At 33.9% G+C, this 20,177-nt stretch overlaps 2 protein-coding genes across 3 annotated transcripts in view; one reads left to right on the top strand and one right to left on the bottom strand.

Annotated features, from left to right (window-relative positions):
• The window catches only part of LOC145687934 (uncharacterized), a 196,919-nt gene that overhangs the window by 29,799 nt on the left and 146,943 nt on the right, over nucleotides 1–20,177 (top strand). The window lies entirely within an intron of this gene.
• Nucleotides 2,256–20,177, bottom strand: part of RYBP (ring and YY1 binding protein) — a 54,028-nt gene continuing 36,106 nt past the window's right edge. For both annotated transcript variants that reach the window (XM_081761500.1, XM_081761501.1), the window contains exon 4: nucleotides 2,256–18,595. In XM_081761500.1, the coding sequence (XP_081617626.1) occupies nucleotides 18,376–18,595 (220 nt within the window). In that variant the 3' untranslated portion in view covers nucleotides 2,256–18,375. The remainder of the gene's footprint in view (nucleotides 18,596–20,177) is intronic.

Raw genomic sequence — 20,177 nt, 5'->3', positions numbered from 1 at the left:
CTAGGTATGAATAAATTATTGTAGAACATTGTATTCTCTATATCAAATAATCTGTTTTTCTCACATCGAGAAGAATTTTCAAATATTGAAATAAATTGAAAGAGTGTAATCTTGCTAATGGCAAATTCTAACGTCGCGTTAAATGTATCACGCCATAAGTTCGGAACTCTAAGAGATACAACGTTGAAACTTATACAGCTATTAACACCATATTTGTTGCCAATGTTGGAAAAGTTTGCATTCAAAAAAACTTTTTGAATTTTAAAATAAAAAATAAAATATAAGAGAAAGTGCATATACTATTGCAATGCAATATCTAAAAAGTTGACTAGTGAGAAACTTTTTTGTTTTTCAGGTTAGGTGGGGGTGAAAAGAGAGAAAAATATTGAGAAAAGATTGAAATTATTTTTAAAACAATTCGCAGGTCAATATCTTTCTTCATTTAGATTTTATGACTTTTAGTGTTAAGCATCAACTTTCCAAAGCGCGCGCATCTGACCAGAAGAAAAGCAGTGATAAATCTTGCCGATGCTATTTTCCTTATAATGTTTGTTTTAAAGTTACTGATATAGAGTATTGTGCTATAACGATGAGTGTTTACTGTTGATGGTATGCGAGCACGAACCTACTGCTTAACAGAAGCATATTCGCAAAATCGAATCCTGGACCTTACCTACGATAAACATTGTGTCAACTCCACTCAATCTTACGTTCCACTACTTACTTCGCTTGCTTCCCTTGAGTTGCACGCACGCAAGCACACACACACACAGAGACATATATATATATATATATATATATATATATATATATATATATATATATATATATATATATATATATAATATGACAAATATCTATTAATAATAAATCTCTTCATTCCTGGTGTTAAAAAGTTATTAGTTTTGTAATTGATTCATTTATGGTTCGCATGTAGTCCTTAATGCTGTTTCAGATGCTGACAATTTTGACAATAAAAGTTGGTTTCGTTTGCAATTCCACTTCTCTTATTTACTTTGAATACACAGATGAAAATGACAAAAGCGTTCATAACAAATAACTTTATGAGCTCACAAAGCAGAATGAAAGGCCTCTTTATTCTCTCCCCCCCCCCAATGCTTCTTTAGGAAGCAGGGTTTGATAATTCTGTTTGGTTTTGTTTCCTCACGCAATGACTTGTATCTTGTTGGCTGTCACTATACGTGATTTAAAGTCACAACTTACGCGTTTGTTTAGAACGGATATAATGGGGTTTATTTTCATTCTTCTTCTGTTTCCAGACTGATATTGTGTGTCTGAGGTGTCAGAAGTGAGTATAGAAACTAGGGAGGTTCAGTTCCCATTTCACCATTGCATTTGTCATCATCATCATCATCATCGTCATCATATTTTATTGGCAGACCACTTGCTGCAACTCAGAAGCTTCCATGATCCACGGTCTTCGGTTAACTTCTTCGTCTTCACGCATGATTTTTCTATTTTGATATCGTCCAGTAATTGTAGTCTCTTTTCGTCCCCTCTCTCTTTTTCCTGCCACAATATCCTCTATCACGTACTTCATGATACAATCTTACACATTAGAAGTGGGAAGCCGCCGCCTTCACAATATACTTTATGATGTAACTTGTTTGACAAACGGAATTGGATTAGCGAATATTTTGCGTACACAGACGAATGAGAGTTCTCGTACGTCACATTTTCTCGTCACTTATCACTATCACCCTACTCCAGTTTTCACTCTTATCCAACTTCAGTAGCAGTATCTTACCCATTGCTATTCCTTAGTTTGCCGCACAATCGGTGCAGGAAATTTGTGTTTAGAATTGTTTAGCCTGCCATTTATTTCAATCATATGTTTTCAATTCGTTTCATACGTTCTCTCGATTTCGTATTGCTTCTATCAAAATTTCATTGCAACGATTTATAAACCATCAGAAAAAAAATCTAACACAATTGTTAGACTGTTATTTCGGCGGAAGAAATGTTGCAACAGCGCGCTCCATTTACTCTGTACTGCAATCTAAGAGTGGGACGCTCTATAGGTGATTGCACGAACTCTTTGACACCCCCTCATAACTGGAATATACAATTACAAAACAGTATATATATATGCGTGGGTTTTAAATATGTATATATTAAAAATTAGGTTCTACATCGCAGTTAGTTGATTTCAAATGAACACATCTTTTTATAAGGTTCTTCATATGGTACGACAGGACAGGAAGGTACTGATACTGTACATAAAAAACAAAAAGGTACAAAAGACTATGTATTTCATACAAAGTCAGACACTCACACACATTCAGTACAGAGCACACACACTCTACATAAAACGGCTCTTTTTCACTGGGTTTCCTGGTATTTAATATTCTAATACATGACCTACAACGTACTCTCTGGGCTCCATTCTACCAACACCATCTTTTCTTAACACTTCCCAAGTCACAAAGTTATAATACAAGAAATTAGAACTATTACTTCAAATACAATATACAAGGCCATTTTTTTAATTTTTTTTTTCATAAACACACTAACCATCCACTACAGAAGAAAATAAGTCCCTTTACATTTCACATAAGTTTTGTACAGTCGCCAGCAAATATGCATACTTTCCTCTCATATGTTCCCTAGTTTATAATTTCGGAAGCAATTGTCTATACTGTGTACAGTTTCAGGTAAGTTATGCAAAAACTCCGTCTTCTACAAAACGAAAATCATAGTTAAATTCATTCACGTTTTTCACAATAAAAGAACACAAAGAATACTCTTTTACTGGCAACGGTACTGTGTTATTTCTATCAACTTGTTTCAAATAACTTAAAATGTTTCCCTTATCTTAATATTATGATGTCATTTTGCTGTGAAAAGTACTTTCGTGAAAGAAAATCTGGATCATCGATTTTCAAGATAGAACAAGAATCTTCATAAATCTTCGTCTCTCGGGTACATGACTTTAACTAGCCAGAAGAAGTAATTTAACACTGCCAGTTATTTGCTATTATTTTTTTTTAAGTGGTATTTTCTAACAAACAGCAATAAAATTAACAACAAACCAAGATCTTTAAAAGGATAAAAAGAACAAGAAAGTACTTTTTCACAAAAATTAAACGGTTCGAAATGCAAACACAAGAATGTATATTCCATTATATCACTTTACCAATGTTCTTGTGATTCAAATATGTCCTTTTATTATAAATATCATTGCAATTGTAGAAATAATGCTACTCTTGATTAAGTACACATGACATGTTAAAATATAATTCTTACTTTGTGTAATTTGCAAGCTCTGCTTTTTATAATTTTCTGGTAACACTTTTAAGAAAAAAAAAAATCTTTACAAAAGTACATAACAATGGACAAGGGTTACGAAAATTTTACTCTCGCGCCACTGATTGGATGGTGTGGGCATGTCAGAAATGCTAAATATTTCCTTCAAACCTCCTATATTTTACCTTCAAATGATCCAGTGAAAAACAATGTAATGATTTTTCTTAGATTAGGTTCAAGTAGCCACCGTTCACATCTATCCAAACTGATCTTACACATACTAAACATCTGTTTTTAGAGTAATAAGAAGTCTTTACTTTATATTACTTCACAAGATACTTTACTGAATCAATTATAAACTAAAGTCTCTGCTCTTGGATCTGGTTAAATAAGACTTTTTTGTTTTTACAAGTGAGTGTGGTCACTTCAACTTTCATTACTTCTGTACCTGGCTTACCAAACCAATAATACAGAATAAACGGTTACTCCTATATTTTTTGTTCTAACCAGTTGGAACTGTACTCATCATATTTAAATAACACGCTTACCCATCTGTCTTGAGTGTATAACATTACAATTGGAGAAAAATATACAGTATCATTTCAATCCAACTGTAATATACCAATTGAAAACTCAAAATGTCAAAACTGAAACACTAAGGCACGATTGTAAACTGTTATTCAAATTATATGAGTTACTTCATTCCATTTTACTTTACTATTACGCGTAAAATCTACTAATTCAACTGTGTACATTGATGGTTGGAAATTAATCCATTGAGAAATGAAAGCAAATATGAGGTATTTGCTAGTTTTCATTCCAGTTCTTTTAACTAACGTATTCCTTGTAGCTTCTTCACGTAATTTCAGTAACTATGAACTCGAATCTGTCTACATGCCCCAGAAAATTTCGTCGTTGATATACAGGATCGGCGCTACGGGGAGTGAAGGAATTAAAAATAAAATTCGATATCCCTTTTATATATTTTTTCTCTTCTTAAAAATTATAGAACGAATAGCTAATTTGAATAGTTAAAAGAAATATTTACTCATAGTTTTACAGCAAGTCAATGGAGAGCTTTTGTGAATGCAGCATTGATTTTCTGGGTTCCATAGGCCATAGAGCTAGTTTGGAGCATGTTCTCACTCACCCGGCGCATACTAGACCAAAGGCCTATTTCTGAAAGCAACAAGTCTTGTAAATTATTTTTTACACGTTGTAAAATCTCACAAAGTATAAATTCTAGAATAATAGTAAATGTTACATTAAAAACTAATGCTGGTGCTTATAATTTGTCATGATTTCATGGTATATACAATATTGTAAAATAATTTATTTTGAATCATTCGACACTAGTAGTTTTGAAAAACAGGCCCCAGGTTGTACCGTATAACAGAAAAGTACATGACGGTTATATGTTGTATTTTAACTAACTCGGCAGGTACTCACCCATCTAGTGAAAGCATGGCCTCTCCACGCTCCTAAAGAGCACCACAAAACGCCAGATTATTGGATGAGGTGAGGGGGGGAGGAGTAGCGCACGGTCACATTATAGAATGTACTGCATTTGTGCAGTTACTGATAAGTTAAATCGTATAGGGGGATACTAACGTTTGTTGGCAACTGCACCAGCTGTTCTGAGAGATACTGATTTATTAGCTTTCTTCTTTTGATTTTATGCCATACGACTATGCCCAGTGGACTAAAGAAAACGGATGATTAATGAAAGAATTGGTGATGTAAGAATCTGAGAGGAAATGGGAGAACCCCGAGGACACACACGAATAAGATATTTATCCGTCACAAACTAACATGACCTGGCATGCATCGAAACAGAAACTTCACGCTTTGACCCCCCCTCCCCTTCCCGCCTGCATATTGATATCGTATTACACTTGGAAAAAATTAGGCATAGTCAATATCAGTTATTTTGTACTTATTCCGAGAGTACGTATCTCAGAAGCAAAGTATTTATCAAGCTTGAGATAAGCAGAAAGTTCCAACTTTTGGCAGGGTACTGTGTACTCACAGCATCGACTCCAATTAGCATTAATTCCGCTTTTTTGAAACCGAGATTCCCTAGAAAACGATTCTAGCTTTCCACTTGCCTTACAATAGTGAGTGTACACTCGAGAAACTTTTTGTCTTAAGCGGGAGTTGAGCTTAAGACTATGCACATTAATGGCAAATATACAGGGTGTTAGAAAAACTTGTCATAATACTGTGGGAACAGATGCCTGATCAAAATAAGAAAAAACTTCATATGGACTTGTGGTTGGAAGTGCATAGTTTCGTAGTTACAGAGTGCCGAAAACGTGAAGAAATAAAAAAAAAAACTTTAAAGGTCCATAGTTCCACTACTATAGGACCGATCGTAGTCCGGTCAAGATATCACTGAGGAACTAGTATGTGAACTATACGAATATCCATCTTTCAGAACCTCCGGTACTTGCACAATTGCTTTTAGAGAGGCTGTTTGGAAGTACTTGATCACTTTCCTCCTACTTGTCCAAAAATTAGTATGCAAATATTGGAGCATTCTTTTAAAGTTCGCCTGTTTCATGTTTTCGCATTATATAACTCCGAAACTATCCACTTTTGAGCCACATGAACTTTTTTCTTATTTTGATTTGAAGAATCTGCCCCCAAAATATTGTAACACTCTGTATTTAACGTTCTGATCTGCGGGAAAACAATGCTACAAAATTCCGAAATTCCACTGAATTTAAGATATAGCACGAACTATATGTATAGAGACAGACACAACGCCTGCTACGTTCGTGTGTTTATTTTACAAGTAAACTTTTTGAACTTCAATATATTACGCTCACTGGACTGAAAATGTGTAGCATTTGAACAATGTTAGTTACACACCCTCTACAAGCTGATGACCAATTTAATATTGGAGAGACTTTTGACATAATGTGAGCAAATAACAGGGGACACACACTCACTCCCATCGTATGCCTTACATTAAAAGTCTACACCCAACTAAATACGTTAAGATGGCAATTTTGAAATCTATTCAAAACTAAAAAACCTCGTTATATTACAATAAATTTGAAACTACCCACGTTATTTTTTGTTTCATACAACCATACAAGTATCCAATGCGATGAACACACACACACACACTTCACGTACCAAGCACTATCTACAGGAATATATTTATACTTCATATACCTATATATATAAGTATGTAAATGTGTGTTCTTATTACAACTATGTGATGAAAACTAGATGAACTGATGGAATCTACGAACATACTATTATTAGTTACAACATTTCAGAATAAGTTTTATTTTACATAAAAACCTTATTTACTGAGCCTCAATTTCCCATTGTCTAATACTTTTTTTTTTTAATTCTTTTTTTTTGTACTCACCAAAAGCACTCTTTACTAGGGTCAATCAACATTGAGTAGTATCCACATAGCTACAGAGGAAACACGTCTGAAAAAATATTCAACCCCATATATTTTGGGAACCATATGTTCTACGGAACAAATAAATAAAAACACTCATACAAGATATTACACAAAAAAAAGAGTAAATTCTATAGGAACGATGAATGAGAGATTTTACTTACGACATGTAGAGTTATCTACCGGCTTCAATTGAATTCAAATATAAACATGTACATCATTATTTATATTAAGATACAACAGATATGCATTTAAGAGTATGCGCTGCTTCTAATTTAAAGAATTTATAATATTTTACACTACATGAGAAAGGGAGAAAGAGAGAGAGAGGAAGAGTAGGAGAGAGAGAAAAATCGAGAAACGTAGTTCTATCAGTACGAAGCAATTCGTATAAACGAATGACGTATGGAAGTACTTAAAGAAAAAAAAGAACACTCATACATTATCTATACTCTTTTAAGAAAACACATGTTACAAATCTTGTACTCCATACAATCAACTGTTTCTATATATATTGTCTACACTTAAATAGAATAGAACGTACAGTCCCAAGATATTTGGGTTAAAAACTCGTCTCTGTGACATCTTCGACCCAAAAGTTTCCTACTTTGAGACGTCTTTAAAAAAAAAAAAAAAAAAAAAAATCCCACAAAATCTTGAGTATAAGTTCATGTGGCCCTGGCAGCATTTAGCCAATTTCTGACCATTAGAATAAGACACATCCGATACACACACACACACACTTTCAAATCACCATTGTCTTTTTACTTCGTAGTTCCTAGTTTTCACTTATCAACGTGTTTCATCTGATGTAATCTTGGTTTTCCTTTATTAAAATAAAATCACAATTGTTTCGCCACTTTCCACTGTTTAGGTTACTGGCCAAAAGTCCAGTATCTTGCATGGCTTTTTAGTAACTCACTACTGAAACACAACGTGTATCAATTTTCAAGATAAAAAAAATCAAACTAAGAAGTCCCATTTGGGTGTAGTTCGTCAAATAAAACATTTAGGAAAATGGTGTCATCACTATATACACTTAACAAATGATTATTTCTTGATATATACATATACATTTTTTTTTTCACACTTTTAACAACAATAACAAAATGCATTAGAACTTGCGTTCTAAAAATATTGATTTTGCTGCATAGAAAATAAAGTCAGTAACGAGAAAAAGAAAAGGTATGCCGTATTCATTTTGTCGTTAACAAAAATACCTGAACAGTTACCTATACCGTGTTTACTTGCGTAATAGTCGCATCTTAAGTTTGAAGTAAAAAATATTCACCGGAAAATTTCCTCGCACAAAAGTCGCAGTTTACTGATTTTTGTCTTTGTGAACGAGAGTTCCTTCGGAATTTTTATCTTGCGCGAATCCGAGCAAAAGAACGTTTCGTGTTTACTGATACGTAATATCGTGAACCATCTGTCAACAGAGATCTAGCAACCTACTTCCACCCTCGATTTTATGTTGACACAATGCTGTATGTATCAAAATTCGAAACTGTTTTGATCATAGCGATAATTGAATGCCAGTTTTCCTTGCATAATTGTCGCAGTTAAATTTTCGCATTAAAAAACTGGACAAAAGGTGTGACTATTACGAGAGTAAACACGGTAGTTAATGCACACACACACACACACACACACACACACTGACAGACCAAAAGACATGGACTTTTGCTGTACGCAGTGACAGAATATAAATACATACATATATATATTTAAAAAAATTCATTTGCATAAAAAAGATTGAACTGGCACAGATATACAAGTTTAATACCATTATATTTGAATTGGCAAGGTCATACTAAAATATATATGTTAAGGATTTTCATAAATAAATATTTCGGCTCCTAAATCTATTCTAAGGTACATTCTTGAACATTTGCAAGTAGTACGTTGTAAAACGCATAATTATGAATAAAATAACGTACTTACTACTCTCTTTGAAATACACACACTCACACACACCCAGAAAAAAATACAAGCTCTGACAAATACTTCATGAGAGAAATATATATATATATATCTATATATGTGAAAAAATAACAAAATAAAATTACCACTAACATGGAAAACAAAAAAAAGTTTAACAACTTCGTGCATGTCTCAGATCAGAAACATTCCTTCGTTATACATTTGTCATTCAGAAGATCATTTCTGTTCGTAAATGCTGGTCAAGAATTATTCAATTCATAAGCTATACTCACAAATCAGATAGAACATAAGTCACATACAGTTACTGAAAAAAAAAAAAATGTTCCAGTAATAATCCGAATTGACTATTAATGCAGTTATAAACAATTAAAAAGAAAAAAAAAAGTTACATTACGATAGCCATTGCACAAAATTTCGCTGTGGAAAACTCATGAGCATTTTTAAAATTCATTTTCCAGTTTTCAAAGTACAGTATAAGCAAAAATCAAATAGTGATAAGACAATCAAATTGCATATGCATATTATCTTGGTCCCCGAAAATACCAAATTTCTGATTTGTTCACTTTCTGCTAATGTGTAAAAAAACATTTTTACGTCATTATTTAATATAAATGTTAATCACAGATGCGGCAATGGCTACCAATAAGCCTGTTAGCAAGAGAACACTACCAATTTCAGAAAAATTATAAAACAAGCATTTTACATTTGAGTACCTCAAATTAAAGCATGTAATTAAACAATAATGGTAAACTGTTACCAGTAACTACCACCAGGAGCATATGGTATTCATCTTTATATCACAAGCGGGAAACTCATCCAGACATCGTGCATCCACAATTTTCACTTGATGTAACTTAGGCTGGATTCAGATTTCGAACGGAAGTATTCTAGGAAAACACAATAAATTAAAATTACTAATTCAATATAACTTTCGAAATGTCTTGTGCTTTGTAATGATTGGCTTAGGAATATGGAGTGACAGTCAGGCAGTTCTGATGAAATATTATGTTGAAAAAGAAAACATAATGAGGAGGATAAACAGTTTACAATACTTCGAGACGAATTTGAAAAAGCCACATTCGAGATGAGGAGTGAAAAAAAAAAAAAAAAAAACTGGGAAAATAGCATACCTAAACAATAAGAATAAGGGACAATAGTGAAACAACTGTTCCGAGTCTGTATTGAAATATGAAACGGGAGATTGGCCCAAAAATTCCTTGAAGACTACAATGATATCATTGACTAAAAAATTGAACCTCGAAATATGAGGACTACAAAACTATTAGTTTCATACCCCATTCAGCAAACATTATGCTCCGAATACTGAACAGAATACTGCAAGAACAAATAACGAATCTGAGGATGAACAATTGGGGTCTAGGAAGAGTAAGGACACCCAGTCCACAAGAGTACAAAGTATGATTTTGAATTTCGAGATGCTATTGACTTGGTAAGAGTAAGCGATGAAAGGTTCGTAGAAAAGGGGAAAAAAAGGTGGTGGTGTTTGTTGATCTAGAAAAAGCTTCTGACTGGGTGAACTGGGCATAGTTGATAAAAAGAGTTCTAGAAGAGGTTGAGTTGGAATCCAATGATCGAACAGTCATAAAGTATTAGAATAGAGGAAGAAATGACAGGAGACTGCAATTCGCAGGGGCTGTTGCCTCTTACCTATGTTATTTAATATCAATCTTAAAAAAAAAAAAGATACTGAAATAGGATTTACATAAGGAGGACGGTATTTTGGAAGGAGGTAGAAGGATTAGATGTACAAGGCTCGTAGGTGACACTGCGCTTGTTGCGGAAAATAATAATAATAATATGTTAGAAAACTTGAGGAAAAGCTTCGAAGAACTTGGGATGAAAATAAACGTCAGAAATAAAAGCAACTGTGATTTAATTGGAGCAGTCAGGATCAAATATAGAAGCAGGAGAGGGGAAGAACTAGAATGGCTGACTAGTTTTCGGTACCTAGGTAGTATTATTATTGAATATATGATGGAGGAACGTAAAATAAAAGCAAAGATAGGAATGATGCAAGAATTTAAAAGCAAGTATGTTTTGTGGGTCAGACAATACTATATATCATATTTCGTGTAGAGTAATGTACTCTGTGATGGAGAAACATGAACACTATATAAAGGTGACGAAGATTGGAAACTAAAATGTGGGTGTGAAGAAGAATGGAGAATATTAATTTGGTTGAACAGAAGAGAATGAGGAAGTATTAGGAATAGCAGAGGTGACAAGATCAATTTGTGATGTAATTGTTACAAAGAGAAACTGGTTGGACCATTTATTGAGAAAAAAAAAACTGGATTGAAAAATGTGGTGGCACTTGCATCACGCGTGCACTTGAAAATGCTTCCAGCGAGAATTGAAATATTGTCCTAAACACTAGCGAAAGTTGGAAGCGGTACGATTTTGTGTTTCGGGATGTAGAAGTTACGGTGGAAAGAAAAAGACGCAAAGGCAAAAGAGGCTACAGTTGATACAAAGTATTAAAAAAAAGTCGAGAAAAGGATTTCGCATGCGACAGTGGCGCACGAAGTTTTTCAATCTACGACAGGGCAAAATACCTACGATGACACAATCTGTAACTATTGAGTGTTTCCAAAATGTCTAAGTGAACATCACTGAACAGTCATACTATGATCTGTTTAAGCTTAATATGAAATTAATGAATTTGTTTCGTCTGAATACCATATATAATAAAATATTGCGTAATTTTGTAAATATTTTCTGTCTACTATTGAGTACCCATTTTTTTAAATCACTCAACTATATGAAAGGTCACTGAAACGTTATATACAGATTATGGTATGAATAATACACGCACAGTAAAATCCAAGTAATTACGAGCCTTCCGTTATATAAACAAACACTTTTGTTTTTAATCGTCATAAAAACAAATACATATGAACACAATGGATAAAGGCGAGAAAAGAAAACATGAAACTTCTGATTCCTCATTAAAAAAAAATCTCATCTACAATAACGTCACACAACATACTATTTACATGGAGTGCAGACAGAATGGAAGACTACAGCAGACACACACTGTTATACATTACGCTGCTTTAGATCACGCCGTGTGGCTGGGTTTTAGGGGAGCATCGTGTATAGAATCTCCTCTGGATACTTTTGTTTTCTTCAGCATTTGATTATAGTTTATTTGAATTTGTCATTTAAAAAAAATCTTAAACGGCATAAACATGAGACAGTATTTTAATATTTTCTATAACTCATTTGTTAGTCATTTATTTGTATCTTTTCACTTACTACCAGTTTATGACAGAGAATAAAGGTAGATATATTTGTTAGAATAGTTTCTGAATTTAGTATATTTTTAAATTAAATGAAATCTTTAAGTTTGACGTCCGACGCTTATGCCGCGTAGGCTAAAGGAGACTGTGATGATGAGAAATGAAGGAAATAGTGGAATGAACAAAGTGGGAGGACCATGAGAAAACCCACGCACGGTGTTTGTCCTCCACAAAGTTCACTTGGCGCGAGCTGGGATCGAACCCGGGACCCCATGCACCAGAAGTGAACGCTCTAAAACTAAGTCACTATGGCACCTTGGTAGAATTTGTGTATACTGTTCTTCGAGTGAATGTTTTAGTGCCTCATAGATTTATAATGTAATTTCACCTATGGTATTGTACAATTTCGTTAAAACAGTTTTCATTCTCTGTCACTTTTCCCCCCCATCAGCTTCGAACTGTATTATGCCAGTTAAATAAACTGAAAATCATGGAAGGAACAATAATTTTACATGTATTTTTAAGTATTTTGAATTAAACTTTTTTCTCTTAAATAATATTCTCTCGAATGAATGTATTTTAACTAATACGGATGCTGTAAATGTAGAGATACAATATCCCGTAATTACTGTACAATAATTACTCCCAGGATACTATTATCAACTATTATATTGTCTGACGCCTAAGCTACCTGGCATCTACGAAGAGCAACGACCGGCCAGAAAATTTATAGCTTGGTGATATGCAATCAGCATATTGGCTCCAATCAGCTATTTCTTGCTTTCAGACAAAAGTTCACTGCTTGTTCAGTCAAATTGTTTGAGGATGCGTAATATTATCTATCCTCTAAACTCTTAATTTTCTTTTTCACGGCACTTCACGTAATAGCTGCGTAAACAACTGTGCTTTTTTTTTTTTTTTTTTTTTAATTTCTTACTTTCTGTTGCATAGGAAATTAACTTGCCCTCTTTCCACAACCACCAATGTCGACAACAGGTAAAGACACATCACAATCAAGATTAAATTTACATTTAAAAATAAAAAATATTTATGAAGTAATGTTCTTATTGCACGATGATCAGAGATATCGCTCAAACATTCTTTGGAGACTTGGTAACCCGTGAAATAACTATCACAATTACTGATTTTATTTTTCATTTGCTAGCTCTTACAAAATAGATCATCCAAAGAAGGGGCGAAACAAACTGCATAGCTTTCAGATGCATAACATTTTGACATTTGTACAAATGATGGCAGGGAACGAAAACCTAAAGTATGACTGGTAACGATTCAATCAATCAATATATATATACATACTGAGAACTAAATCAAGTGTCTCAAAATTGCAATCGTTCACCTTGTTCTGATATTTATCTAGACATTAATTTCACTCAGTGCAATAAAATGTTAATTGAAACTAATCCAAGCACTGCACGTGATTTTTACAGAAGGAACATATCTCAAAAACTGTCAAAAACTAAGAACGCTGAGGAGCTGAAGCTACATTGACGTAATAATAATAACAACCTGATAATACATTTTTGATTTGCTTATAGTGATTCCATGTAACATTGTATTAATGAATGAACATTATATACAAACTAATTCATTAGTATTAGACATCATTTTATGCTTTCAATTAAACATAAATTTTACAAACAAAATTGAGTATTATTTCGCTGAGCTAAAGGATGTTTCAAACAAAATGCCTGATTTTTTTTTTTTTTTTTTAACATGTCTAAAGATACGTAAATTGTTTATTTTCCATGCTGAAACTTAGAAGATATGATGCACTGAAAAAAACCCTTCTATTTACGAATTGACACTAGTTCATATCACGCCTCTATAATAAAGTTATGTTTGTATGTTCATCACTACATGTTGGTTCAGACTATCTCTACACATACTTCTCAGATGGTTTTCTTTTTTAAAAACTTAAACAAGGAATAATACAATACAAATATTTCAAACTTATCATTCACAGTTTCAATGCCCTTTTCACTGCATTTCGAAGCACCTCGGTTTCCCTTATCAGGTAAAAGTACGCCCCGAAATACGAGATAAGCCACCGAGGCTAACGAATAGTGTGGAAATAAGTCTCTACAATAGGGTTGCAACTTGTTCCGAATTAGGCAGGAATATTCCGAATTTTACGAAAGTTTTCAGCGTCCCGAATTTTGCCTAAGAGAGGGAACATTATATGGTGGAACGCCAAATTATTCCAAAACACTTACAAAATATGGGACAGATAGAGACGCATTATATGGCAAGACGCCAAATTATCCAAAACTTATAAAATGTATGGCAAAAATTCTAAGTGATACGTAAATTTTGACCCACAAGGTGGCTCTATGACTGTTAAGATATCGATATGGTTCTACCGTTAAAAACTTTTCCTGTTGACAGCAGTGAAATCATCGGAAATGATGTTATCCTTTCTTTGTGCCGGTTCAATGGTTCAGAACTTCTCTTCAACTAATCGCCAACAAGGGTGGTATTAGGTATTACATATTTTCTGTTCCGTGTGTTTGCTGTCTCAATTTCTATTACAATCTTCATTCACGTATATGTATTTCTTTCTACCTTGTATTTTTCTTAATACTTTGTTGTACGTACAAATTTGGCTCTAAGAAACTGATGATCTGCTAAGGTTCGATAAGTGCAAAAGGCGATGTAGCCAGCACCCACTTTACAGAGACTAAATGAACCCGTAAACCGCATTAGAACAAAGTATAGATCGATAAATACCACCTTCACTTGGAAGATTAACTTGGTACGGAGACGCCTTCCAGATCAAGCCATCGCGGTTCCTCTTCAAGAAGTACAGGGAATAGGAAGAGAATTAAAAAATACAGGTAAATGAACATGTTCTAAATCCCTAGGTAAAAATCACTAAAAACAGTTTGTATTTAACACATACAATCTGCTGCAACTGTTATCTGTGTCCTGTATTCCTGTCTACAGTTACCGGGTCTTATATTCGCTGTACACCTTCCAAATTTTCACATTGTATTACATTGGATTTCTGAGACTACTGCATTCGGAAAATACGAACAGTGTGCAAAGACTACTTGATCTGGCAACTCTGAACATAAATATAATGGCGCAGTTAATATATGCAGCACAGCAGAATTATTTTTCAGTTAAATATGAACTTTGTAAGAAATTAAACTAACGTACGATTGCAGTAACAACCTGACTCACCTTTTTATACGTTGATATATTTAATTACCATAATTTTAGATGGAGGTTTTCATCTTCTTCAGCGGCGACCTCAGAACATCAACTGCTACTTCTAATTAGAGCAGCAGGTGGTTTTTTTGAAGACCGCCGCTGAAGAAAGCCTTCATTAAAAATCCAGTAATTAATAGCGACGCACAGAAATATAAGTCAAGTCATTGTTTGTAATCATGCTCTACTTATTTCCTTAAGTAGTTTATATTCAACAGAAGGGCCATCTACTATGCTGCGTGTCTCAGCTGCGCTGATTAAACATATTAGACAAATAAAAAGGTGAGTCAAATTATTATATGAATATAAACTATGTGTTTTCCAGTTATTGTAAATCTCAAGGCCTACAAAGTATTCAATTAATCGTCAATTTTAATTATCTGTACCGTATGTGCTACGAAATGTAGCAAAAATGAAATTTAGACTGTAAACTATAAATTGCGTTAAGATTATACAGAACGCTTAAAATTTTATACACAGGGTGTTACAAAAATTTGTCACAATATTTTGGGAACAGATTCATCACATCAAAATAAGAAAAAAAAAAGTTCATATGGACCTGTGGTCGGAAGTGCATAGTTTCGTAGTTATAGGGTGTCAAAAACGTAAAATATTGAACTTTAAAGGTCCATAGTTCCATTACTATAGAACAGGTCGTAGATGGGTCAAGATCACTGAGGAGCTAGTATGTGAACTATCCAAATATCCATCTTTCAGAACTCCCGGTATTTACACAGTCATTTTAGAGAAGCTGTTTGGGAGTACTTGATCACTCTGCACCTACCTCTCTAAAAATTGGTGTGCAAGTACTGGAGTATTCTTAAACATGGATATTTGCATAGTTCACATACCAGTTTCTCAGTGATGTCTTGACCCGACTACGATATATCCCATAGTAGTGGAGCAAAAATTTTAAAATTCACTTGTTTCACGTTTTCGGCATCCTGTAACTCAGAAACTATCCACTTTTGAGCACATGAACATATGACTTTTTTTTTCCTTATTTTGATCTGAGGAATCTGTTATCAAAATATTGTGGCATATTTCTGTAACCCCCTGTATATTTATGTAGTGCAATTATGTGAACGACAAGTTTGAAATTTCTTTATTACGTTGTGAATAACCATCCTTACATTTATTGTGTATGTCATAATATTTCACACTATTTTATTTGGATACAACAACAGTGCATATTGAACGATGTTGCTAAATACAAAAAAAAAAAAAAAAAAAAAAAAAAAATCTCTGGCTAACAGGGACTTCAAATGTCCCGCCTCTGCGAAAATTGCCAGAACTAATCAGGTTAGTTGAGGCCAAAGAAAGAAATGACAAACACACAAAATATATAGCAGGAAGCTCAAGTAGTAATGCATCCGTCAGGAAAACGGGACATTATTCCCGCCCAGCTTAGCGATCAGCATTTTCAGTATTTCTAACGGCGAATTGCTCCTTTCACTTTGATCATTTTACAATATTTTTGAATATTACATTGCATGAAACTCTTTTATTCCCTGATATTTTGCATATGCCTAAATACGTATTAAAAACTATAAAATAATTTAGAATTACAATTAAAAATTCATTATCCGCAACTGCGTATTATATAAGTTTTTCCACACCTAAACAAATCATAAATCATCATCATATCGTAAATTAAACAAAGAACTACAACAAAATAGTATTATTACTTTCTTCGTAAAAAGAAAATTGTTTGCAAAATTAAGGATACGACAGGCAATTAGAATCATTATGTTCAAGCGGAATTCAATCCTTGGAATTCAACCCAGTTACTTATCACAGATAATTAGATACAAAACAAAGGCTACATGGAACTAAAAGGGAACAGTTACACTACAAAATTATCACTCCATAAATCTGATATGTTATATTTCCTACATCGTATTATGATTTCACACACTTAAAATAAAATAAACGAATTGTGCTGGTTGATTTTTTTTTTCTTTTTAGTTGACTGAAAAAGGAAATAATTTTATCTCAGTAACCTAAAGTAAACACTATTTATCTAAAATAATAAGTTCATCACAAATTGACTGTCAATAAATATGTCAAATAGTATAGGTACTACATCAGGTTTCATTGATACAAATAAGCAACACGGACACAAATAAAAAAGGATATCATCTCACTCAACTTAAAAAAGTCACATAAAAACATACAAATACACCCATTATCTAAAATAAACTGAAATAATGAAAGTCATTTACATGATACACTTTATGGACACAACTTATTTTAATTATTTAATGCAAAGAGCTGAAGGGAGCACTGAGGAATCAGAAACTTCAAGTTTTCGAACCAATGACTGCATCTCCTACTGACATATCTGGTCGAATCTCTATTACAACCATCTTTGAATTCAACACTTAAAACTTGATTTTAAAAAATCCAGTGTTATGATTACAATTACCAAATACCGAAAATGTCTCTGTATCCTATGTTATATATATCTACACACTTGCTGGACCTTCTCAAGCAAAAAAATAAATAAATACATTTACATACTGTACAACTCTTCTCTTGTATGTATATTAATATAAACCTTAAGTTAGTTAATAATGAAAAGTTAAAATAGATCATACAGATTATAGAACAAAAAGGATTAAATTTCATTTTTAATTAAAAATAAAGTCATAGGTACGAAGGTCACATAATCTATGATTAATTGCTAATTAAAACCTGTGTTAATGGAGCCGATCTCCAAAGATCCCCCCAAAATCAATCTGCTCCTTATATTTTGTATTATACATATATACTCTGAATATCACCGAAGCTTTGGCTTCTGCTTTCGTGGCTTGACCATCCATAATGAAAGCATATAACACACTGGAAACGTTTACATTATTATTCACGAACATTGTTAATTGTAAAACACGAAAAGAACATAAAGCTGACCGTTCTGTCCTATCAACGGTTTTAGTTCTCCTTTTGGTGTTTCACTTGTAGGGGAAAAAAAACTAAAATAAGTATCTCAATTAAAAAATATACACAGAGGAAGCTCTTCTCTTTTTTCTATAAATGGCAAGATGTACATCTACCTTCCTTTGACATTCTATTACTTCATATACGTAAGGCATTTCATTCACCATGTTCTTTTTGTACTGCAGTTTTGAAAACGTAGAACAAAATTTTCTTCTTTCCCTTGTTCTTATATGTATATATATATATATATAGAATTGGTACCACAACAAATTCAGTCAAAAACCATATAGAGATAACTGAACTGCATTATGAACTTCTGGAATCTGTTCCTAAATCACCACTTCTCGCATCTGTGCTTGACTCGGACTGACTGCCGTTCTCTGATGAAGCACTGCTGGACTGTCCAGATTGATCAGACACTGCCTTCTTTAATTTCGGTTTATACTCGGTTATAATCACCGTTACATTATTAACAGTCACTTCTCGATGCTGAGCTGAACTTCGGTCCACGTTCTTTAATCTGGGACTACAAAAAAAATACAGTTGAAATCGTTATCATAAATAGTCACAGAAAACAAATACTAAGCACGTATACAAGGGCTGTTCATTCAATTTCTAGATTGTACATTTTTCTCAAAAGGTATTAATAGCAGCTTGGAATCTTCACCGCAAATGAATGTGGCAACACCTCACGACGGCTTCAAAGCACTATCGCACACCTAACAAGGGAAATTGGGAAGAAAGCACTCGCCTGTGAAGAAACTAAGCATGGAATTTGAAGGACCAATTCATGCTGATTGCAACAAGTTAATAAAATTTCTGTACGGTTGAGAACTGTTTGAGAGATTCAACTTGGAAGTTTATTTGAAAAAATGAGTATATGTGCATTTTAAACGCGTTAAGTACAGTATTATTAGCAACGAATGATGACGTACGACTTGAAATCTATCGGACGTAACAGAAAAAACTGTTTTGCAGTAACTAACGGGTTTGTTAGTTAAAATTAGTAGTTATACTGTTCACAATAATGATAGATTAGAGATGAAAATTGATCACTGTTGCTCTTCTGTCCTATGATGAAATGACAGGCAAAAGACTTCCTTGCACCACGAACACTTTATATATATCTGCAATTGCGTTGCATCCATCAAGGAAATAGTTCGCATAACCAAAGCAAAAAGCAAATTCGACAGGTGATTGATAAGGTATACAATCTGTTCGGTAACCTGCCTTGTGGAACGCCAATTGAAACAATCAAATGTATCGCGCTGATCGGCACTGATTCATTAGCGTGGACACGAACTTTATTTGATTGCTTCGGTGGTACATCGTACGTCCGGATGAAGAAGTTCCATACTATGTACAAACCTCTTCCCATAATCTTTGATTGGTCGGAATCCAAACACGTCAAATGTTTGTACAAATCGTGTATTTAACGTTGAATCTCTCGAAAAGTTCTCAACCATACAGACATTTTATTGCTTATCATGAAGTGGTCTTTCGAATGGCATGCTTAGTTTCTCTGCAGGCGACTGCTTTCTCCCGAACTTCTCTTGTAAGCTCAAAATGAAATCTTTAAGTTTTACGTCCCATAATTATACCGGTTAGGTTAAAGGAGACGATGATGAGAAATGAATGAAATGGAGGAATGAAGAAAATGGGTGGAAACGGGAGAACCCTGAGAAACCCCACCCGCACACGATGTTTGTCCACCACAAAGCTCACTTGACACAAGCTGAGATCGAACCGAAAACCCCATGCATCAGGGGTGAACGCTCTACTGTTGAGCCACCGCGGCCCGAGGTAGAATTATTCGTACACTCAAGCTGTGTTAAGTGAGACGTAATTGCGTGGAGTGTGATATTGTGAAATGGCCGTGTTGCCTTGTGAAATGGATGATCGAAAGGAAAAAAGAATTTGTGTTAAATTTTGATATACATTTGGGAAAACGGCTACAGAGACGTACGAAATGTTGCAAGTAGCATTCAATGATGCAGTAAGAATCGCACAACGTCCCTCAGTGGTTTTCACGTTTCTAAACTGGGAGTGTGTAAGTGGAAGATGATCCTTGTCTATGAGTCGAATCATGGTTTTATGGGTAAGACCCC

This window comes from Thermobia domestica, chromosome 6, assembly GCF_964235325.1.
Source record: "Thermobia domestica chromosome 6, izTheDome1.hap1.1, whole genome shotgun sequence".
Lineage (NCBI taxonomy): Eukaryota > Metazoa > Arthropoda > Insecta > Zygentoma > Lepismatidae > Thermobia > Thermobia domestica.
This window is presented reverse-complemented; position numbering and strand designations above follow the sequence as displayed.